This window comes from Chironomus tepperi, unplaced genomic scaffold (genome assembly GCF_022539635.2).
Source record: "Chironomus tepperi strain 1889 unplaced genomic scaffold, CSIRO-AGI_Ctep_v1 contig_409, whole genome shotgun sequence".
Taxonomy (NCBI): domain Eukaryota; kingdom Metazoa; phylum Arthropoda; class Insecta; order Diptera; family Chironomidae; genus Chironomus; species Chironomus tepperi.
The window spans coordinates 168,835-193,524 of record NW_027226531.1 but is presented as its reverse complement, the minus strand read 5'-3'; the positions used below and the strand labels follow the sequence as shown (position 1 = coordinate 193,524).

The 24,690-nt window shown below is 35.7% G+C and overlaps 4 protein-coding genes across 4 annotated transcripts; all 4 read left to right on the top strand.

The window, feature by feature from the left end:
- The first annotated feature begins 13 nt into the window (after positions 1-13).
- LOC139096971 (PX domain-containing protein kinase-like protein) lies at positions 14-1,108 on the top strand. Its single transcript, XM_070648735.1, has 2 exons — positions 14-367; positions 813-1,108. The coding sequence occupies exons 1-2, from the start codon at positions 138-140 to the stop codon at positions 988-990; spliced, it is 408 nt and encodes a 135-aa protein (XP_070504836.1). The 5' UTR covers positions 14-137; the 3' UTR covers positions 991-1,108.
- A 1,584-nt stretch (positions 1,109-2,692) lies between these two features.
- Positions 2,693-4,105, top strand: LOC139096982 (uncharacterized). The gene is made up of 2 exons (XM_070648746.1): positions 2,693-3,178; positions 3,814-4,105. The coding sequence occupies exons 1-2, from the start codon at positions 2,719-2,721 to the stop codon at positions 4,095-4,097; spliced, it is 744 nt and encodes a 247-aa protein (XP_070504847.1). The 5' UTR covers positions 2,693-2,718; the 3' UTR covers positions 4,098-4,105.
- A 15,949-nt stretch (positions 4,106-20,054) lies between these two features.
- On the top strand, positions 20,055-21,380 carry LOC139096922 (SLIT and NTRK-like protein 6). Its single transcript, XM_070648677.1, has one exon. It carries the CDS (start codon positions 20,055-20,057, stop codon positions 21,378-21,380), a length of 1,326 nt encoding a protein of 441 aa, XP_070504778.1.
- A 1,610-nt stretch (positions 21,381-22,990) lies between these two features.
- Positions 22,991-23,862, top strand: LOC139096909 (antigen 5 like allergen Cul n 1-like). Its single transcript, XM_070648663.1, has 2 exons — positions 22,991-23,291; positions 23,354-23,862. The coding sequence occupies exons 1-2, from the start codon at positions 23,025-23,027 to the stop codon at positions 23,810-23,812; spliced, it is 726 nt and encodes a 241-aa protein (XP_070504764.1). The 5' UTR covers positions 22,991-23,024; the 3' UTR covers positions 23,813-23,862.
- Positions 23,863-24,690: the final 828 nt, after the last annotated feature.

Sequence of the window (24,690 nt, the reverse complement as noted above, 5' to 3'; positions counted from 1 at the left end):
TTTCTCATTTTTCTTTATTTGTTTCTAGTCAGCTAGCTGAAAAGTCATTTAAATTTGATTCCTTTAAATTTAATTAAGTTTGTCTACTTAAAGCCTTAAATAAGCCTCAAATAAATTAGCAAATAAATACCTCAAAAATGATGGACGGAATGGATCTATTTTGGATAATTATTGGTGTATCAGCTTGTGTCATTGTGTTTCTATGCTGTTGCTTTGGATGTATAGTAGCTATTGCTGCTGTATGTAGTGATGATGACGAAAAAGATGAAAATAATAAAACTGAAGAAACTACAGAAAAAACCACAAAAACTGTTGCATTTCAAAGTACGGAAGTTGGATGGTCTGTTCCTAATCAAAGTAGTGTAATGTGAGTATTAGGCTTGCTGCACAGGGAAGGAACATGCTCTTGAGAGCTTGCTGTACTTAAATATACCCAGTTGAGCATGGGCATGAGCGTTACTATCAACTTGCTCTGCTCTTGCTCTGTTCTCAACATGCATGCTAGGGTTATATTACTAATAGTACCTAAACCAGGAGTCAGAAGCGTATTTAGGAGGCAGGGGACTGGGTAGCAAACCCCCACCAGCTTCAGAACAGAAATGGCAAAAATTGGCAAGACTCCGGGTTTCGGACTCCACTGGACTTCAATCAGACTCCAAAATCCGACTCTAGTGGCTTCCAGTGTGCTCCAATGGACTTCAGTGGACTCCACTGGAAGTCAAACTTCAATCGAGTCTTGCCAACTCTGTACCCTTAAAAGATAAGAAATTAATCAAATTTTTAACTCATTTAAATCTCAAATCTTCCCTTAGGTACCCACCAGCAAGCTCAGGACCACCATATCCACCTCAATCAGCGACACCATATCCACCGCCATATCCAACATTGAACTCACCGCAAGCGTCTTATCCGGCTGGAAACTCTAGAACACCATCACCGCAGCCATATTTACCATATCCAGTGAATAATGTAAATGAAATGAGAGGCTAACATGAGGAACCATTTTTACCTGGGAGACAATTGGGATGGAGATTAGAGTATAAGATTGCAGCTGAAATAAGAAGAAATGTTATGAAATAAAATGAGAAATATTTAATATATCAAAAAATTAATGGTTTTATCAATAAGGGGACGATTGGAAATTATGTAACGCTTAAAATAGTATTAATTATAGGGTTTGGTCAAGAACTGTTGGCATGTATTTTATATAGGCAGGCCTAGATCTTTCGAGAATTGGTCTAAAAGCAAGCCTTCAATTTTGGACGAATCCTACAATTGTATACCTCCCTTTTTCCACCGTAAGGCTTTGTAACGCTGACACAACGGGTAATAACCCCGAGAATTTGAGGATATCCTGGATATTGGCGGATACCCAGGGTATTGGTGGATACCCAGGTTATTGGTGGATACCCAGGGCATATGCGGATACTCAAGTTATTGGCGGATACCCAGGGTATTGCAGGATGTATCGGGTATTGGCTTATATCCCAGGTATTAGCAGATATCCCAGATTTTAGCAGATATTCCAGACATTGGCTGATAGCTCAGGTATTGGCGGATATCCCAAGTATTAGCGGATATTATAGGATACCTAGAACCATTTCCATGGCTTAATTACTCACTTAATTTCCAATCATTCCCAAACCACAACTTTAAATGAATTTTATCACTCAAATTCACTTCTAGCACCAACAACAACAAAAAACTAAAGATAACAATGTGATTTCCGTTGAAAATAATAATATTTGTAGTCATGCTGAAGAGCATGCGATCATAGCAAATGAATATGATGAACTAAGAGAAATGGATGAGTTATTTATTTTACAGCACAGCTGACTATTTTTTTTGAGATAAAAAAGAATGAACATTACATTCCGTAGTATTTGAGCTCAATTTGATCATTAAAGTTGTTTAGTAGTTTAAATTGGAGCTTGATTTGGAATTGATGGAATTTGTGATTTTGTGAGTTGAAGTCATTGAAGGAACTACAAAGGAATTGAAGGATTGAGACAGAATCTGCCAAAAAATCGAGGAAATTAAGTCAAATTGCTCTAAAATCAGTCGACATCCACAAAAATGGAAGACATCCAAAACGACATCCTGATCATTAAAATTCTAACCTCAATAATCCTTTCAATTCAACTACTTGCTGCCCTCATCTTCATCATCTATCTACTTCGCACAAAAATCATCCAAGCCTTCACCGATATCCGAGATAAAGTATATCCACGCGATGAAGACAGCATCATAATTGTCGAAGAATCATCAAGCATTAATTACGCATCATGCACACATATTAATGAGACATTCGCTGAATCAATGAATAACATGAATACATCAGCAATTTATGACAGTGTTTATGTTGAGTCAACGGGCGTTGAGGATGAAAAGGCTAAAGTTGTTGGAATCACGAACATCACCCCAAATTCTACGAATTATGCAAGTGTTGAGGAGATTCTGACACATATTGATCAGGAATTGGTAAAAAATGACAATTCAGCATTAGAAAATGGAGTTGTATGGGAAAAATCTAAATTATTTGAGAATCCAGACATTACCAAGCATAATCTTCAGAACCAGCAAAGCCACAACCTTGGCAGTCACTGTACCAACGCTATATTCGAGCATGAATCATCAAGTCAGTCAAATGCCAACCAAAACTCATCAAATCTATCAAATGTCCAAGAAAAATCAATAAATTTCATCAAAGCTGAGCAAATGTCATCAATGCCACTTAATGGAACCGAAAAGCCACCAATTCCTGAGCGTCCATCACTACCAACATCAGATTCCAACATGACATCACATCCACCATCCAACAATAAGTCACCACAGTCAAATATTTATGATCTAACAACTGAAAATGCATCTTATGCTGCACAACAATCTACAAACCAAAATTCAGAGCAATCATCATCCATTCCAACACAAAACTCCAACTCTGTTGACCAAAAAACCCAAAAGTCATCATACAAAACAAAAATACCGCAAAGTATGAATCCAAAAACGCTTAATCTGGCAAATATTGACGAGAAAATTACACATTTTGAGCAAACGTCACCGGTCTTTGCTGATGTGGCTAAAAAATTCATGACACAATCAAGTGAGACTCAAAAGCCATTGAGTCATTTTGGTTTTCGATCGCCGACTTATGCTGATGTATCGCAGAAAATTGGAGGTGAGTGTGATGGTTAGGGGTGAATAGGGAATTCTGACCCTACTCTCTCTCTGTACTCTCTCTACGTCCTCTCTCTTTCTCTGTCCTCCCTCTCTCTTCGTCCACTCTCTCTGGACTCTCTCAATCTTACCTCTCTTCACCGTCCTTTCTCTAAACCGTCCTATTCCTCTCTCCACCGTCTTCTCACTCTCTCCACCGTCTTCTCACTCTCTCCACCGTCTTCTCACTCTCTCCACCGTCTTTTCACTCTCTCCACCGTCTTTTCTCTCTCTCCACCGTCCCTCTCTCTCTCCACCGTCCCTCTCTCTCTCCACCGTCCATTCTCTCTCCACCGTCCTTTCTCTCTCCACCGTCCATTCTCTCTCCACCGTCCATTCTCTCTCCACCGTCCTCTTCCCGTCGGGCAGCATCTCTGAAACCAGCATTCATAGTCAACAAACTAACATTCAATTGACTTCAAATGACACAAATCTATAATTCAGAGTTGGCAGGACTTTGGGTGTCCGGACTCCAAATATCCAGCCTTTTCTGGAGTCCAAACTCCAAGCGAGGAGTTTCCACAATTTGTAGTCCTCCCAACTCTGCTGCATACCATACACATAACCCTAAAAATCTCAATATCTATCTCATTTTAGCTCAACCCGATTCAACACCAAGATCATCTCTAAAGCGTCAAACCTCCAACTTAACTGATCAGCAAAAGTCACCACATGTCAAGGATCTTGCAAAGAAATTCTCAGATATGGAAAGTGCCACCCAGAGGTCATCAATAGTCAACACAAATCCATTTTTAGAGCAATCTGATGAATTAAATGAAAATGCTGACTATGCTGAGCCTTTCTATCGAACGTCTAACGAAGCTGAAGTGCAGAGTGACTATGCAGAACCTTATCAATCGCAAAATAATATTGTTAATTAAAATAATGAAATTGTTACACTATGGGGCAAAATTGAAAAAAAAGGGACATTCACTTTGATTTTTGGACTTTTTGGAATCAAGACTTGTGGGTATTTTTTTCTTATAGTACATATAGCAATAGACTTGCATGCCAAATTTCAGCTCATTTGGTGCTGTTTGGTCGGTTGTGGAGGTGTTTGAAGTTGAAAAATGGTAAAAAATGGATTTTTTTCATGTCTTGTTTGACTTGAAAAGTTTCTTATTTAATTAAAAGATATTGAAAAACGGTTTTCGGTTTCTAATTATACTATATAAGAGCTTTAATTTGCCATGGTACAAAGTTTATATATACTGGGTTTTAGTGGCAGGACTTGAGAAAATGTATGAAAATATCAGAAAAAAAAGCTTCAAGCGTCCGGAAAATATGCTAGTTCTCAAAAGTTTCTCATATAGACCTATTTTTTCGTAAAGTACTTACTTTCTCCTTTCCAAAACTGAAAAAATATCCAAAATCGGTTGGTACGAACAAAAGTTATAGCATTTTTAGTTTTCGACGAATTTTTTTCTCAAAACTAATATTTCTGAGATGAATTTGGAAAATATCGTTTGGAAAAAGTTTTTTAATGTTTTTTAATGTATTTAGCCATTTTAAGGAGAATTGTCAAGAAATTTTTTGAAAAAGTTCAAAATTCTCCGAGTTAGAGGGACATATGCTATTTAACGACTTGACTCTTTTTTCCATCACTAAATCAGCTATAACTTTTACATGACTAAATATTTTTCAGTTCTGTTTTCTGTTTCTAGTAGCTTATTGTAATACCTTTCCAACAATATATAATACATAATAGTTGGAAGTAGTCTTGGTCGTGAAAACGGACCCTGTTTGTGACTGACCCTTTTCAAAGAAATTTTCAAAAATGTCATTTGCAAAACTACCACTTAGAAATTAAATAATGCAATGTTTTTGTGTTTTTTAGGTCAAAATATGATAGTTTTGAATCTCAAAACACAAAAATCTCATTTTGTAAACTTTCTGCGAATTTAGGGGCCTTCATAGGTAATACTCAGGTAGTCCAACAATTCTCAGATATGAAAATTTTTTATTGACTTTTTTTGATTGATATTCAATATTTACACTTATTTTATGCAAAATATATCAATTTTAAAAAGTTTGGGTCGAAAAAAAGTGATTTTTGACTATTTTGTTAAAAACAGGCTTAGGTAGGCCACATTTAAGGCACTCCAGTAGCCACTATGAAAAAGTTCTATACATGTATTATACATAATAATAAAGGTAATAGTAGTAGCTAGCAATAACAGAAAACAGAATGCAAAAATATTGGTTCTAAAAAAAGTTATAGTCATTTGAGTGGCCAAAAAAGTGTCGAGGAGAGCAACCAGCATAGGCAAAAACACAAAAACTCAAAATTTTAATGAAATTCTTGAAGATTTTTGAATAAAAACTATTTTTATGTCATATTAATTCAAAATATTGCATTTTTTTGTCAAAATAAACGTAAAATTTTAAATTTTTGTGTTTTTGCCTATGCTGGTTGCTCTTCTCGACACTTTTTTGGCCACTCAAATGACTATAACTTTTTTTAGAACCAATATTTTTGCATTCTGTTTTCTGTTATTGCTAGTTACTATTATTACCTTTATTAATATGTATAAAACATGTATAGAACTTGATCATAGTGGCTACTGGAGTGCCTTAAATGTGGCCTACCTAAGCCTGGTTTTAATAAAATAGTCAAAAATCACTTTTTTTCGACCCAAACTTTTTAAAATTGATATATTTTGCATAAAATAAGTGTAAATATTGAATATCAATCAAAAAAAGTCAATAAAAAATTTTCATATCTGAGAATTGTTGGACTACCTGAGTATTACCTATGAAGGCCCCTAAATTCGCAGAAAGTTTACAAAATGAGATTTTTTGTGTTTTGAGATTCAAAACTATCATATTTTGACCTAAAAAATACAAAAACATTGCATTATTTAATTTCTAAGTGGTAGTTTTGCAAATGACATTTTTGAAAATTTCTTTGAAAAGGGTCAGTCACAAACAGGGTCCGTTTTCATGACCATGTCTACTTCCAACTATTAAGTATTATATATTGTTGGAAAGGTATTACAATAAGCTACTAGAAACAGAAAACAGAACTGAAAAATATTTAGTCATGTAAAAGTTATAGCTGATTTAGTGATGGAAAAAAGAGTCAAGTCGTTAAATAGCATATGTCCCTCTAACTCGGAGAATTTTGAACTTTTTCAAAAAATTTCTTGACAATTCTCCTTAAAATGGCTAAATACATTAAAAAACATTAAAAAACTTTTTCCAAACGATATTTTCCAAATTCATCTCAGAAATATTAGTTTTGAGAAAAAAATTCGTCGAAAACTAAAAATGCTATAACTTTTGTTCGTACCAACCGATTTTGGATATTTTTTCAGTTTTGGAAAGGAGAAAGTAAGTACTTTACGAAAAAATAGGTCTATATGAGAAACTTTTGAGAACTAGCATATTTTCCGGACGCTTGAAGCTTTTTTTCTGATATTTTCATACATTTTCTCAAGTCCTGCCACTAAAACCCAGTATATATAAACTTTGTACCATGGCAAATTAAAGCTCTTATATAGTATAATTAGAAACCGAAAACCGTTTTTCAATATCTTTTAATTAAATAAGAAACTTTTCAAGTCAAACAAGACATGAAAAAAATCCATTTTTTACCATTTTTCAACTTCAAACACCTCCACAACCGACCAAACAGCACCAAATGAGCTGAAATTTGGCATGCAAGTCTATTACTATATGTACTATAAGAAAAAAATACCCTCAAGTCTTGATTCCAAAAAGTCCAAAAATCAAAGTGAATGTCCCTTTTTTTTCAATTTTGCCCCATAATATATTATTTAAGTATTATTTATTTAAGTAAATTGTTGAGTGGGGAGTGTTTGGGAATTATGTAATGTTTAGGAGGGTAATGGGGTATGAAGATTACAATTTTGGTTAAAGTGTTTGTTATAATGCGGTGCGGTAGAAGGAAGAGAACCTTTTAATGCTGTGTTAAGCATTACCTAATTTCCGAATGTTCCCAAATTTTAATTTGATATATAAAGTGATACTCGGAAGGCGTAAGGGATACAAAAGGCGAAAAATCTAGCTTCAGGCTAACATCGGTCTGGTCTGAGGTTAAATTGAATGGAATTTGGTTCCATTATCCCCGGAATTAGGACGATAGAGCCACATGTAAGTGAACCACTTTACCATACTTAGTTCATCATTACACTGTTAGAGTGAACTGACTATGCTGTGCAGTACAATCAGAGGAGTCACATTCAAGTCCCATTCCAGAGTCCCGCCTGATTTTGGACACTCATTTAGAGCTCCTTTTTTACACCATGTGCATTCCGGGAAAGTAAATCGATATTTAGTAAATTAAAAATTTCCTTTCATATTTTTCAAGTTCATCAGATTTAAATTTTGTAATTATTTCACGTGTATAGTACATTTGATAATGAAGTAAATAAAGAGTTTCGAATGATTTTTAATAATGCAACATTTTGTACAGTCTATAGACTCTCATCCCATTACTGAGAGGTCTTAATCTCGAGACCGAGGCTGAAACGTCTTGGATTCGTCAAATTTCGAGATTTCAAAGAAACCAAGGATTCTAGAGACAATGGTTCGAACATCTTGAATAGCACAAATCAGTAAATCGATTTAAAAACCGGCATCAGATTAGGTAGATTAAGCAGTTTGTGCTATTCGGGTGTTTATTCATATTTGTTATGACTAGTCAATAACAATAAACACATTCATCATATGACTTTATTGTTCACTAGAAATCTCGATCATGTTGTTGTTTTCAAAAATGTTTGTTTACCGTACAATTTCATATAGAATTGACATAGTCTGGATAGGGACGTTCACTCATTAAGTAAAAACGCGTAAAGGTGACTTTTTGATCTCATCATCCTCCTACTTTGTAACATATTTTAATGGTTTGAGTCGTAAAAAAACCTCATCCCCCTTCCATCCCTTCCTCCCCCTGCTCTTAGTGGATTACGTTACTGCGTTACGCAACAAGTGAACGACCCCATAAGGAATGTCGGTTGTTATTTTGATCATTCACTGTATTGATGAATGATTTAAGTTGGTTGAACTTTGAGGTCATGTGGATAGGCAGAGGCGTAGTCAGAGGCGTTGTAAGAGGTGTGGAAACTTTGGAGGAAATGGCCCTCCTTTAAATTCTTAAGAATCGTTGAAAATTCCAAAATTTAAGATTTCAAATCAATCAGGCTAGTTCTAACAGAATTTCCTGCCTACATCCCTGTCTATTGTATTGTCTAGCATTGTTTTGTACAGAATTAAAAAATAATATATAAAAATCTGAAATAAACAATTAAAAACTCACTCAAGTTTCATTTCTCAACAACGCAGCATCCAAAAATAAAAAGGAAAAATCATGAAGTTAGCCTTCATTTTAATTGCTTTTTGTTTAAGTTCTGTGCTTTCATATACTGAATCTCAAGTTTTTCCCGATGAACCGCAGCAATTTTGTGGCATAAAACTATCCAGTGCTATGCGATTTATTTGCTCAAATTCAGCAATTGCCAAGGAACTAATTAGGAATGGACCTCGTAAGTATACCGAGTGGACATTTTGAGGCTTTGTCGGGACACAGCAGCAAGGGAGAAAAGTACAGCAGCGTCTCGGCAAAAATACAGCAATTAGCCGCCCTATAATATGAGTGCAATCTAGTCACAAAGCAAAAAATTGATAAAATCATTATTATTTTTCTCCTTTTATTTCAGCAAAAGAAGACGAAGAAGTAAGCAGCCCTCAAAGACTTGTAGATCGATGCTGTAAAAGGAAATGCACATTTGCTGTCTTATATGAATATTGTCCAATTAAAAATGATTAAATATTCAAAATTATCAATGATTTAAACAGTTTGCGAATAGCCGACAATGTCAAGTTCATGACTAGACCATGCTATGGACATTTCAGTGTCGAAAAAAGAATTTTTTGCATATTTTTGCCTAATTTCAACATTATTAAACATCTACTTTGGCTAAAAATTGATCTAAAAACAAGAATTGTTCAATTATCCTAGTTATTCAGTAAAAATTGACAAAAATTAGTGAAAATTTGACGGTTTTTTTTTTTTGAAATTCAAACGATAAATAACGGTTAATTTCGACATGTCCGTGGCATAGACTAGACATGCGGTCGACTTATCACAGGCTGTTCCGAACTTTGTAATCACAAAAGCATAAATAAAGAATTGTAAAAATTTTAAAATAAATGTTTTGTAATACAATACAGTAATACAGTAATTTGCTGGATGTACATATCGATTGTGATCTATGACCTCACTTAGATACCGTCTGAAACTGTTCCTATCACTGACTGAGCTAGAAAACTGGTTTTTATGGAAAACTTAAAGTAAAATTGATCATTATGAGAAGATTGGGGACAATTCGGCACTTATGTAACTCTGAAAATTGGATTTTTAAGGCCTAACTTTCGCCACTGCAATCCTTTGTCCCAAAATCATCAACAGAATTTTGTATTTTGTACCAAAAAATGTAAATTAAAACCTCAGCCTCTATTTTCTCATGCAAAAGTACGGTACACACTACACTGGATAAGTCGCACACTTTAAAATCACATAGAAACTTAGGCACATACGACCATGGTTCCAATAATTAAGCAAATACCCCAGCCACTTCCTAAGAATCACTTAATTTAACTAATCCTGCTCTCCTGGTCATTATTGATTAGTTTCGCACTCTTATTGCATTAATCAATTGACAATGCCTACTCAATAATAACACACAGCCATAACAACTCTATGACAACGCATTTAGTAATCAAATCGTAATTTTATTAACACGTCAGAATTTTCTTTCATATTGCTAAGTTTCGAGACACAAACATTAAGATGAAAATCATAACAAAACTTACATTTGTTCTTCATTTAGTCAGCCTGACAAGATCACAAAATGTAGTCGATTTTGCATGTAAAGTCACGAATGACATAATCAGATCAGAATGATATACTCAAGATATTTTGATAGCTAATTTGGCAGGTAGTTCACATTCATTGATAGTTAATGAGATAGGAAAGTGCATTGGAAGTAGGACTTCTGTGGTTGTGACTGATTTGCAGATCCCAATGTCTGAGAAAACGTTGAGAAAAGCTGATGTTGCTATATTGGTGGTGAGGACACTTAATGAGGTAAGTTATGGATTTATTAGGAATTTGGAGGACATGACTTGGTAATTTAAGGCATTTAGGCTCAGTGGACTAAATGGTAGTGAGTTAGCCTTATGTGCCAAAGGTCTTGTGTTCATTCCAAGGTCATTTCATTTTGATGTTCATGTTATCAAGCTGGTTTTGGGTCCTATCACAAATTACACCATAAATCGGTTAGTTTGTCAAAAGACCAGGCGTGGACCAGCCCCAAATTGGCTTGACTTTGACCTTGAACCGAGTTTGGCTTAAATGTGGCACTATGTCATAGTCCTTGGGAGGTCATAGATCAAAACTGATCTGTACGACCAGCGAATTAAGTAAGTAAGTAAGTCATAGTCATCCTGATCTGGAATTGGATTATCAATCGATTAACCGAATTATGCTTTTTTGGGATTCAGCTCATAAAGCTAGGCATGACTAGGTCATGGAGTCTATGACGGTATCGCTCAGAGTTGGCAGGACTTGAATGTGGAGGCGCCTCCTCTGGGGCCCGGAGTCCAATAAAAAAAAATTGAATCGGACTCCATTGAGTTCGGACTTTTTGAGTCCGCAATTCAAGTGTGCTTTTTGAGTCCTGCCAACTCTGGTGTCGATCAGTTCCTTATTCATATGGAAAGTCATTTGGCCTAAATAATTCCGTGCAACACAATGTAGCGAAACCCATTTTCGCCATAAAAATGGGTCAAAATCAGCAATCATGGTGCCATCAGAGCAACTTCGCATCTTACCTTTAAAAGGGCGATTCAGCATTATTGTCCTAGCAATCCCGTTGTGCTGTTCAAGTTTAATTAATATTTTTCTATTTCCAGAACTCAATTCTCCAACTAACCGTGACTCATCAATTCTCAAAAGTATTTCATCACATGACCAAAATACTCTTGATTCCAACAGAGTCTATTCAATATTTTGACATTCTTCAAGCATTTTCTTATCTTGGATTCATTAACGTTGTCATTGTGTCTCAAACATATGAGAATATTTATGTCTCCACACTACAAACTGTCCATGGAACTATGGTACACTACAAGGACATTTATGACTATAAAGTCATATTTTCTGACAAGTTGACGAACCTTTATGGATATATTTATAGAATAGTGATTTATCAGGAACCGCCAAGAGTTTACATCAAGGGAGATGCCGTCAATGGACAAATGGCTTACTTTATTGATGCCGTCGCCAAAATTCAACATGCTCAATATCAGTTCCATCACTTGGTCATCGACTATGCTCAACTTGCTGACATTTGGTACAATCGTCAAATGGACTTGACCTTAAATACAGGAACATCCTTCCCATATGGTCCATATCCAAAATTGCTGACATATGAAGAGACTGGATTCTGTGCCTTAGTTCCAAGACCACCAAAAGTATCAATAACTGAAATGATTTATGTTAAGCCATTCGACATCTACATATGGATCCTGTTGATCCTCACAATTGCATGCTGTGGTGTAGTTTGGAAGCTGTTTAATCGTCATGGTGCTGTCGATTCCTACTGGATGCTTGTTTATGGCATTTTTGTCATGTTTATTGGACAAGGTGTTGATTATAGTCGCAGCAATCGAATGGTTCTGGTCATTTTACTACAGCTGATAATTGTGATGATTTTTGTGCTTAGTAATGCATATGAAGGTGTCATCACGTCCTTTATGATCCAGCCAATCTCTGAGAATCGTCTTGAAAGATTTGATCAGGTTCTGAACAATAAATTCGATGTTATGACTGATGAAGTCTTTTACCATAAAGTGGCCAGTTCCGGGGAGTATAAAGCAGCTTTGGGACGGATTAACATGACAGCAAGGACAATGGGAAAGCGTTATGGCACAGAATTGCTTCGTCAACATTACGTCTTTGTCCTTGAATGTGATAAAGCTGAAATTGATGTTAATCATCATTTTTCGGACGGAAAGCCTGTCTCGGACTTTTACTATCTATTGCCGGATAGAATTTTCAATTATTATGTCAGACTTGAGGCTAGCTTCCTTAATCCTTTCATTGATAGATTGCAGTATTACATGGATTGGTCATTTCAAGCTGGACTGCCTCAAATTTGGAAGGTTTATTCAACGAGGAGCATTTTGAGGAGCATAAGGCAGCAGTCATCAGTTGAATCATCAATTATAAAGTTAAAGGATCTCCAGCAAGTATTTTACATCCTTTTTATTGGATATACTGTGGCATTATTGATTTTGTTTGTTGAAATGTTCCATCAGAATGTGTTTAAGAGGTTTAAGTTGAAACATCTTAGTAAGCAAGTAGGAAACGAGAATGATGAGATATCATGTAAGAAGAAGAAGAAGACATCAAGACGTCAAATATATCAACGAGGTGCTATTTACTACATTATAAATCTACACAAGAAAGTCAAGAGATTAAGGAAATTAAAAGTTAGAAAAATTTACATTCAACGCTTAGATACTGGCTATTAAATGATGATTTTGATAAAGTAGGCCAGTGGTGGGCAACCTGTGTGACGCGACACATTAGCCCCTAGCGGTAGCCAACAATAGAGGCAGCTTCAAATGCCGACTGATGGAGGCAATGGATCACTCTTACATATTCTGTACGGTCTGCGAAGTAAGTAAGTAAGACACACTAGCCCAGAATTGATCCATCGCACCACCAAGCCGCGGTACACATGATTTTGGTCAAAGCTTACCATTAAGGTGTCCCACGAAATATAAAAAGGCTGCCCATCACTGCAATACATTCTATTAATAACAAAATCGTAGTTTCAGCTGTTCTAATCGCTTTATATGAACACTTCGCACAGCACTTGATGCCATTATGTTTATTAAATGTTGATTTGACCTTAGATTAGTGCTTATGAAAGTATTATGAAAATGTAAATGCATAAGCACTGCATTTGTAGAGACTGTACTATCGTTTTGTTATATTTATGTGCCGTAAAGTAAAGAAATTTTGAATTTAGAATAAAACTTTAATAAAATCACTCAAAAATGAAATTTGCTGTCATTTTAATCATCACCTCAGCATTAGCTTTCAGCTCATCTTTTATAATAGCATCAAAAGTCGATAATTTATCAAGATTTACATGCAAAGTAGCCAAAGACATATTAAGTATCTTTCCTCATACACAAGACGTTCTTGTTGGTACTTTAGGAGTCAAGTCAATGGTGATCAACAATGTCATTAAGTGCATTAGTGATTATAATGCTGTTGTTGTTACTGATTTGAAGATGCCGTTGACTGCAAAGAATTTAAGGAAAGGTTCTGTCATTATTTTGGATCTAAATGATGTGGAAATTGTGAGTATAAATTGTGTCATTATAGTATTTAGTTCCGATATTGATGATCTTAAATAAGATTATATTTATGGAACTTCTATCCTCGGAACCTAGCATACCAGAGGTACCTAATTTTAGGTAAAGCTAGTCAACTAACTGTAGTTGGCTTTTAGTAAATAAATAAGAATTCACGGTTCCTAACCAATGTCTGTCTGTATTACCTACTTACTTACTTCCTTCACAGATCAATTCTGATCAATGATCTCTCATAGATGTCGCCTAAAACCAACTCTATCGTTGGCTATCGCTTGCCAATTTCCGATTCCAAGTACAATACTGTCTCTATCGACCACTTCCTTCCATAATTTCATGAGACCCCCACGTTTTGTACTTTATAACTATCACACCAAAGTGTATTTAATGGCCAATCAGCTGGATCTCCAGTCATCTATATGTATTGTCTCCTGATTGTACTAAGAGGTCGTTCACTTTTAAGGTATAGAGTAGGGAAGAAAAAAAGAAGAAGGAGGAGATGGAGGGGAAGAGTAGCGAAGAAAAGAAAAGGGATAAATATAAAGGGAATGGGGACAAGGAGACAAGGGGAAGAATAAGGAGAAGGGAGAGAAGAGGGATGAGACAGGATAGGAGAAAGTAGGAGAGGAAGGAAGGAAGACCTGACTTGCTTATATAAACATCCCATTATTCATCAAATTCTACCTAATTCATTCCTTTCAGAGCACAGTAATAACAGCAATGGGAACCAATCAATTCTCAACAATCTGGAACTATATGGCAAAATTCATATGCATCTCAGATCAAATTGATTACCCCCAACAGCTGCATATTTTTAAAGAATTTTCATTCAATGGATTCCTGAATGTTGCAATCATAACCGAACGTAATGGCTTGATAGAAGCAACAAATTTTAATTCATTTAATGGACATTTTATTGTACACAACAGCATTAGCAATGGAAGTGATATATTTCCTGATAAGCTGAATAATCTCTACAAATATCCATACAGAGTCATTCTGTTCAGTCAACCGCCAAGGGTATTAATCACTGATAATGTCCCAAGCACTCCAATGATGCACTTTTTGACTTTATTGTCCGAAAAGCAGAATGCAGCCATAAGATTAGGAATGATAACAAATACAAAGGTGTTAGTGGAAGCTTGGTACGAACGATACATGGATTTGACTCTAAATTCAGCCATTGCATATCCTGAGTCAAATTATCCTAAATTATTGACATATGAAGAGTCAGCTTACTGTGCATTGGTTCCGTTCGCTAAAAAGTACAAAAAATATCAATTATTTTTCTTAAAACCATTTGATTCCATCACATGGACACTATTAGTGCTGTCAATAGCTGGATGTGTTGGAATTTGGAAGCTATATCATGGATATGGTGCTGCTGACTCTCATTGGGTTATTGGAACTGCCATAATCGCGACATTTTTCGGACAAGGAATTAACATTTCAAATCGGAATCGAATGTTGCTGAAAATTTTATTAAATTTGACAATTTTTATGATTTTTGTGCTGAGCAACATCTATGAAAGTATTGTGACGTCATTTATGATTCAGCCACTTGAGGAGCATCGCTTGGACAAATTTGATCAGATTTTAAGAGGAAATTATGAAATTTTGGTCGATGACGGGTTCAAAAATGCTGTAAAAGATTCCAAAGAATTTATAGCCATAAAATCCAGGATGAAGCCTATGCTGATACAGCAATTTGCTGATGCAGCCAGACTTCAATATTATGTAATTATGATGAAATGTGATGCTGCTGTATTTACTGTAAATAACAAGTTTTTAGACGATAGGAAATTTTCGGAATTTTATTACTTATTGCCTGAGAGGATTCTTAAGTCATACGTAAGACTTGAGGCTAGTTTTGTCAATCCGTTCATCAATAAAATTCAATATTTTATGGATCGATCATTTGAAGCTGGATTGCCACAAATGTGGATGACTTTATCATCACAAAGTGCATCTGATAATATGAATCTACAAATTTTAGATGATTCAGGCATTTTGGAACTAAAAGATCTTGTAAAAGTATTTTATATCATTTTTATTGGATGTTCTGTGGCTGGACTTGCATTGTTAATTGAAATATTCTATCATAATTGTTTAAGGAAGTTGCAATTCAAGTTTATTGGTAGACAATTGAGTCAAACAGTCAAGAAAGTAGCATTTAGGAAAAAGAAGCATGTAGAGCAGCTAAAATGTCATCAACGATCTATGACTGATCAACAAAAAAGGGTTAAGAGATTGAAGAAACTTAAAGTTAGGAGAATATTAGTTCGAAATTTGAAGCTTAAGTACGTACCTAAATCAGCTTATAAATTGTGCTCGGTAAGAGAATGAGAACTTACTACGTATCACGATAAATATTCAAATGACTGAGAATCACTAAATCAGCGGCGGACAACAAACCGAGTTGGTGTGACTAGAACAGCAAAAAAGCACCCGAACTCAACTGATAACTTTCCCTAGGATAGAATCCGGGACCTTTGAGTCGATTTCCCGACTTCCTAACCAACTTGACCATTGCCACTTTTTCGATGTTTCGGGCAGCCTGTGTATCGCCAAATATTTTTGGAAGAGTTGTTAACTATACTTTCTCGATGCCTGGACCGGGACAGGGAAATCCCGAGACAGTTCTGTCCAGGACCGGGATTTCTACATACTATTAACCGAATGCCGTTTGCTGTTTCGTTTAAAGCTTGCTACAAATTAAAAAGATACCCTCCACTGGCCTGAATAAACATGATTAATATGATACAATATGTTGAATCATTGTGTTTTTACTAGACTTAGTATTGTAGAATTCCTAAACTATGTATATCATTTAATAAAGAATTCTAAAGCATTCTAAATACAATAGTTTTTTGAGTAATTTACTACAGAAATTGGAAATTTAAAATGAGGACTTTCACGTAAGTTGATTCTCCCGAACAGCATGAGTCGGTTAATTGATATGAAATCTTGGACTAAGGCTTCTCGAAGTCTCAGTCTCGACAAGTTCTCGGCAAATTCTCAAGATCGAGTCTTCCAGGGTAGTCTGTACTCAATTATACCCTGGGCTAGAGGCTGCCCTGACTTGGTCCTAGAGTAGGGTTCTTGATGCCAAGTCAGAGACTTACCCAGGTTATTTTTGAGTAGAGGCTATCCTGGAAAAGAGTTGACAGGACGCCAAAAGTCCGAACTCAAAAAAAAAAAATGAAGTCCGGATTTTTTGAACTTTTAATGTCCGGACACCGAGGTCCTGCCAACTCTGCCCTGGAAGTCTCGGTCTTGCCATCGCAAACTCTTATCCTAGACCAAGTCAAAGGAGACTTTATGTAGCATGATACAGGATGTAAATCAAATTGAACACCAACCCTAAAAGGTAAAGAGACAGCTTTTAGGTAACGAAGTGGGATTTATGTACCATGAAAGCATTGTCTCTGGCTGTTAGGGAAGTCAGTGTTATGCTGGCCTGGTGTTGAATTTTGAACCATTTAACCAATTTGTGTTGTTCGGGATTGACTGTTATAATGAAATTGAAAAATAATTTTGTCTCTAAATTCACAGATTATCAATTTTCCCAACAATATTCATGATTTTGACATCAAATTGTCATGAAATTCATCAAATAAGTTGCCAAACGTTTAAGCACACTTTTCCAATAATTGGCAGAAAGCACTTGTGTAAAGTAAATGAAAGCCTAATTATTAACAGTCCAAATGACATCATCAAAATGAAAATTCATCCAAATTCATCAAAAATTGAAGCTTTTCGAGCATTTAACATGTCCATCAATTTTATTCCAACATTTTATCAGCAGCAAGCTCAAAATTTAGCAGTTTTGACCATAAAAAAGTCAAAATTAAAAATTTTAGAACAAAAAAAAATTAAAAAATTTCCCAAATTTAGAATTTTTAAATTTTGACGGAAATGAAATTGAAATTTTGCCTAAAAATCTCTTCCAACACAACGAAAATCTCAAAATTATCAAGCTTAATGAGAATAAAATTGTGACTATTCATCCGACAGTGTTCAAGTCATTGACTAAGCTTATACAGTTGGAATTTAGCTGTAATATTTGCTATTCGGGATTTGCCAACATGACGAGTCAATTGGATGAATTAAAGTGCAGTTTATCAGCAAAATGCTCAGACAATCCATTAGTGACGAAGATTGAGGAACTAAATACAAGAATTCAAGACCTGGAAACCAAATCCAGCAATTATTTCAACATAATCATCATCCTGTCATCATCAATCTTAATTTTCATCATTATATCCAAAATTATCAAACTATGCAGCACAACAAGTACCCCACCGGAACCCGACACCCTCTACTCAACCCCATTTCAACATCAAATGTCCAACGAACTGCCAAAAAAATCCAACAAATTTTCAAGTCGAAGATATTTGGATGATTCAACTCACAATATTTCAGTCATTGACCGCAAGGACTTTTCAGTCGTTCATAGTTCTAGTGACATAATCACGTACAATCCACAATTGCATGTTACAGCTGAAGTATATCAACCACCAATTGATGAGGAATTGTATGATGAAATTATATATAAGGAGTCATCTGTATCACAAAATAGGGACGTGCCGGATGTGATTGAGGAAGAACTGTACTCAGAAGTTGTTGGAATTACAGACAATCAGGACAGTGGTGCTATGAATCTTTATAGTATTGTTCATAAAAAGGATAGTTGTTAAATTTAGGGTTCGGAAATCTACAGTTATTAACAGTTATCCACAGATATCTGCAGATAGTTACAGTTACAGTTACAGTTCTTTACTAATTTAACTTAAATTATTTGTGGTTTAGACCTTTAAATGGTCCAATAGAATAGATATCCTTAAGGAAGGATTATGATGGCTTTGGTGTCATATCCTGTACTCCCTTGGTACTCCCCTTTTCCCTATGCTATTAGGTCCCACTCCATAACGCTCTGTCACAAAATTCATGATTCAAAATGTTTAATTCATGTTAACTCATTCAGATCAGTGATGGACAACCGTTTTATTTTCCGCGGCACACCTTGGTGACAAGTAGGGGTGTCGAAACCCTAATCTGAAAGGTACCCAAAATCCAAAAAAAAATTAAAGACCTAATTAATCTCACATCCATTTAATATTAAATTTTAATTTGAAACTCACTTCTCTAAGAGCTGTAGTAATTTTACGACCCAAATATCCCAAATTCCAATTCTTAATTGACCATAACGTTAAGTGTGGTCCCCTAGTGACAAGTCTTAACTAAAACCGAACAAATCATACATTTCATGGCACTTACAAGAATTTTTACTAGACACACTAATGTTTATGCACACAGATTGCCCAACACTGCCTTAGATGATGATTAGTTCCTATCAGAGCTCGAAGTCAATTTCAGCCATATTGACTTCAAGCGCTGGTTCCTATTGATTCACTGTGAATCGTAGATTCCCCCTAAAAAGCAACTCCTACTGTCCCTTATTCATATCATATGCCTTTCGGAATGGCTATTCATCATCTATGTTTGTTTTTGATATGAATTTCTGAGTAATTGGTAGTTATTATGTATATTCTCTGTTTGAGTAATTCTAAAATGTTGCATTTTTGATATATTTTCAGTAAAGTTGTTATGGTTAGTGACACTTGTGACTTGTATATTCAGAAAAATTCATTTGAAGAATAAATTTTAATAAAAGTGCCAAATTTAATCAATAAAATAGAAAAAAATGATGAAAATTAAAATAATAATGTAAGATTAAGTGGATTTAATTAGGGATTTTGGGAATGTAAATTCCCTAACAGGCAAGCAGACTGCTTTAAGGAATCGTAGTACTTACTTACTCACTCTCTTCGGTCTTCTTCGGTTATTTTCGGTTCTCTTTGATTCTCTTCGGTTATCTTCGATTTTCTTCGGTTCTGTTCGGTCCTTTTCGGTTCTTTTCGGTTCTCTTTGGTCTCTTAGCCCGAACAGACAAAGAGTATGCTCACAAAATGGAGCACGCTCAATTATATTGATTGAGTATATTCAATAGCGCGCTCTATTAGGTGAGTATGCTCATTGTTAGGTCAGTAATTACTGAAACTGCATGCTTCGACTTAGAGCCTTAGTTATTACAAAAAGCCTTCTATCTGACTCTATTGTTGGTCATATGTACCATAAGGTACTGTAATTGTATTTCTGTTCCAAGAAAGCATGCTCTGTACCTATTAGGGATAAGATTTATTCATAAGTAATATAAAAATGCTTATTATTATTATTATAGATTATTCTACACAGTCATTATCGAAAAAGGACTTACTTTCACCGATGGAACTAACAACATAAAATATATTAAACCTTCAGATGTGTCATGCAACATAACTCAGAAAAATATTAATCACGTTGACAATGTAAATGTCTGTCTAGTCACAAATACTCTAAACATCGTGAATAAGACCGAAATGATTAATCTATTAAATCCAAATCATCTAAAAATTGATGGATTTCAAGTTCGATCAAGCACAATTTATTGGTTGCCAAAATTTGATAATACAATTGCTGCAAGATTACGTATGGTTGCTGTTGAGAACTCAAAATTGAAGGAAATAACTCGTGACAATCTCGAGTTGATGACGAACTTAGAATCTTTGGATTTGCAAGGAAATCACATCGAAAAATTGGACAATAAGCCATTTGAGTTTAACAACAAGTTGATTTTCATAAATTTAATCAATAATAAAATTAAGTTTATTGAGCCAGGAACTTTTGGGGGTCTTCAGCACTTGGATCGTTTGCATTTGCATGGCAATTTGTGTTTTTCGAGAGGCAACAATGCCAAAAATAAGACGGAAGTAATAAAATTGATAAAAACCATTAATGGTTCCTGCAGCAATCCAAATTACATGCAAAACATCGAAATCAGCACCAAAGCTGTAAGTTCATCAACAACTTCAAGTCAGTCAACTCAATCAACGATCCAACAATTAGTAAGCAAAGCAACAACCACAACGACATTACATACAACAGTTGTTGACCAGAACAACAGTCGCCAACACATTACATCCACTGTTCAGCCTCTTGAGACTGAATCAACTCAACAACAACTTGACATGACATCATATTCAACAATTAATGATCAGCATGACACTACATCCACCATCAAGCCCCTAGAATCAGCCTTAACCCAACAAGAACTCTACAAAATCATAATATTGTCATTAATCTCCTTGATTCTCATTCTGATCATCATCTGTATAGCTAGCTGTATTGTATTATCTGCCAAATTCCAAAGAAGCCATCCACCATGTCCAGAACAGCAACAAATCAATAATTATGCATCACTACCTCGAATTATGTCCGACAATCACATTGAAATGGCTCAAAGACCTTCAAAAATATACGAAGAGATTCTTTATGACCAAAAATCTCAAATTAAGAAGCCAAATGACATGCTGAATAAGCAGCATGAAATAGACAATGATGACATTTATGAAGAGATTAATTATGGTGATTTAGAGACTAAAAGGACAATTGAACTTGCTGATGATACATACAATGATCCACAAGATGTTTATGATCAAATTGCAGATGAATCTGAGCTTAATGACTGCTTGTATGAGGATCCATGTCAGAAATCTGCAAGTCAGCACCATTTAGACCAAAATATATATTTTAAAGTTGAAGGAGCTTTAACAAATCCAGAATCTGGAGACCTTTATGCTGAGACTTTTGTTGATGTGCCACAAGATCCTGTAAATTATTTATACGCGACTGTTCAGATCGATTAGGGTTTTGAGTAATGAACCCCCTCCACTATGAATAACCTCCTGGTTGCTTACTTACTACGCTGGTAGCAGAGTTGTCACTACTCTAATGTCGAAGCGCTTCTACTGGATTCGACTCCCATAGTCCTGTAAACTCTGGCTGGTGTGATCAAATGTGATCCATGGCCTTTCTCAGTTGGTGCCTAAAACTGGCTCTATTGCTGGCAATCCTTTGCCAATTGATAATTCCAAGTGCTAAACTGTGTTTATCAATTCCTTCCTACCGAGAATGCGTTCCTGATCGATCCAAAATCCATCACAGGATGGTCAGATCACGGACACCAGGTTGATTTGACTCTGACCATAATCAGGCACCAGGCTAGCATGACTACGACCAAAATTCAGCCCCGATTGTACAAAAATACGTTAAAATTAGTCAACATCAAGACATTAAAATGCCCTCAATTAGTTACAACGTAGTTTTGTCCGCTAGAGACTTTGGACTATAGTCATGCCGCATTCATTTTGACCAGAGTTATGTTGGCTTGGTGCTGAATTTTGAATCGATTTATTGACTTCTACTATTTGAGTTACAATTTGGTCAACTTCTTTTTACAACTTTTCTTACCCGGCATGTCATAAGAATCACAAAAATAACCACAAACAATGTAAAATTAAATTTCAAAGATTACAAAAATTAATAAAACTCGTGCTTTCTTATCTAATGTACCTTTATTATTGAAAATATTGTTCAAAACGTGTTCAGCAACTTTCGAAAAATAAAAAATTTGTTATTTATGTCCATTAGATACACTTTAGGTTATCAGTGAATGAATCAAGGGTAGGACAACTGAAGCTATTCCTAAAAGATGCGTTTAAATGTTTTGTGGTAAGGAACTAAACAATTTTTGTATTTTTTATCTCGAAAAACCATGGCAAATTGAAGATGTATTTTGGAGATCAGAGTTGGTAGGATCAGCAGGTCACCATTTTGCATTCTGACTCTTGCAGAGCTTGAAGACAACTCGGATTTTATATAGAAAAGTCGAATCAATTCGACGGCTCATGAATATGGAGTCGAGTCGACTAGACTCAAGCCAACTCGACTCCGTATTGGCTTGAGTCGACTCGACTCCATATCCTTGAGTCATCGAATTGAGTCGATTTTTCATGTAAAATCCAAGCTAACTTCGAGCTCAGGACTCGAGTCAAATGTCGATGGACCTCAAAAATCGTTAAATCCGGACTCAACTTAAGTTAGATTCCAGAGAAGTCGGAGTATATAGTCCATTAGGAATCTGGTGAAGTTTGACTACAGAAGTCCGGTGTAATCCGAATCTAGGAAAGCTGCCAACTTCCGGGAGATGAGTAAGGTTCCCTGAAGTCACGGTGTCGGTTTCTGTCACAGTCTCGTCCTTGACATCGAGAATTTTTAGAGGAATGCTCTTGTTAATTCACAATAATGTTTGTAAATCACTTCCCAATAGTCTTCAGTTGCCAACTCTTGGTTGTCTAGATAGCCACTATCTCTCCCACACATTACATCATGTTCTACCATTTCCAGGAAAAAACAAATGCCTTATCACACGTTTAATTAATTAGGTCGGTATGCCTATAAATATGTGAAAGCACAAACATTTTAAAAATATTAAAGAAAATCATCTCAAAATGAATAAGTCAATTTTAGTTCTATTAATTGCTGCGTGTGCCTTCACACTTGTCAGTGCTCAGACCAACTACTGCGCACTATGCGCAAATCACATTGCATGCAATCATCCAGGTACATTTGATGCATCATGTCCAGCTGATGCAAGAATTGAGTCACTTGGATCAACTGAAATTAATATTTTGTTGGATACGCACAATAATCATCGTAATAACATGGCTGGTGGAGCATATCCACCATTCCCGTCTGCACGTGCTATGAATGCTTTGGTAAGTGCTGAAAAAATCCAAAAAAAATTCAAAATTTTTGGACTAAAATTCACAATTTTTAGACTTGGGATCCTGAGCTTGCCTTCATAGCCGAACTCAATGTCAAGCAATGCGCAATGAGACATGATTCATGCCGCGGTACATCACAGTTCCCATATGCTGGTCAGAATTTATACATGCACGGCACAAGTGGAGCTTTCCAGCCAATTTCAACTCAACTTATTGATGCTGTCGATCGATGGTTTAATGAATATCTTCTTGCATCACCAAATGACATAACTAGCTGTTGTGGCGGTGCCAATTTTAATAATATTGGTCACTTCCTTCAGGTTGTACAAGATCGTGCAATTCGTATTGGATGTGCTGCATCGAGATTCACTGATAGTCCATGGAGACGAACTTTAATTGCATGTAATTATTCATGGCCTAATTTCCTTAATCAACCGGTTTATGTGGCTGGTGTTGCTGGATCTGGATGTTCATCAAGAAATTCTGTCTTTACTAATTTGTGTAATGCGTAAAGTTGGAGATTTTTTTGGAAAGTGAATAAAGTTAAATTTTTGATAGAAAATTATGTCACACTTAGAATTGGTAATTGGCAAGTGGTAGCCAGCGTTAGAGCCAGTTTCAGGAGCCGACTGAGGGAGACCATAGAACACGCTTGATCTGTGCGGCCAGCAATGTAAGTAAGTAAGCACATAAGTAACCTTAGAACTGCTAAACTCGTTCCAACACTGAATAATGTTTCATGAATTATGCATACAATTTGTCATTTGTGGTCATTCGCTTAATGAATCTCAGAACCCCTCCTTCTATAGATAATAAGCGAACAGCCCATACTTAGTTTGATGTAAAATCTTATTCATTTATAAGCTTTCACAAATTCAACAAGTTACTAAGTCATTTAAATTGATCTATGAAGTTCCAACAGCAATCATGGAGTTTAAAATCCAATTGTAAGTACTTTTTGGGACTGCATGTGTCTCTACTGCTGGGTATATAAGGATAATTAAGCATCTCAATGAGTGTCTTCATGAAATATTGCACACATGAGTTGTAACTGGGTATATTGCAGGGTTCATTAGGTTTTATGACGTACTCATGTCTCTGCGATGTGCATAGCTTGCAAGTGGTTCGGATTCTAATGTAAATTGTATGTCTAATGGATGTGGAGCAGGATTAGTCACAGTGCCTCCAGCTCATAAGACTGAGCCTTTCAAGCATTATAAGCATAAGCATTAATATAATTTAGGTCATTTGTCTGTCTGTCCATCTGTCCTTCTGTCCTTCTGTCCTTCTGTCCTTCTGTCCTTCTGTCCTTCTGTCCTTCTGTCCTTCTGTCCTTCTGTCCTTCTGTCCTTCTGTCCTTCTGTCCTTCTGTCCTTCTGTCCTTCTGTCC

Coding starts and splice junctions, on each gene's coding strand:
- LOC139096971 (XM_070648735.1), top strand. CDS start 138: ATGATGGACGGAATGGATCTATTTTGGATAATTATTGGTGTATCAGCT. Junction 368..812: donor CCTAATCAAAGTAGTGTAAT/GTGAGTATTAGG, acceptor ATCTTCCCTTAG/GTACCCACCAGCAAGCTCAG.
- LOC139096982 (XM_070648746.1), top strand. CDS start 2,719: ATGTCATCAATGCCACTTAATGGAACCGAAAAGCCACCAATTCCTGAG. Junction 3,179..3,813: donor TGTATCGCAGAAAATTGGAG/GTGAGTGTGATG, acceptor ATCTCATTTTAG/CTCAACCCGATTCAACACCA.
- LOC139096922 (XM_070648677.1), top strand. CDS start 20,055: ATGATTAATCTATTAAATCCAAATCATCTAAAAATTGATGGATTTCAA.
- LOC139096909 (XM_070648663.1), top strand. CDS start 23,025: ATGAATAAGTCAATTTTAGTTCTATTAATTGCTGCGTGTGCCTTCACA. Junction 23,292..23,353: donor CACGTGCTATGAATGCTTTG/GTAAGTGCTGAA, acceptor CACAATTTTTAG/ACTTGGGATCCTGAGCTTGC.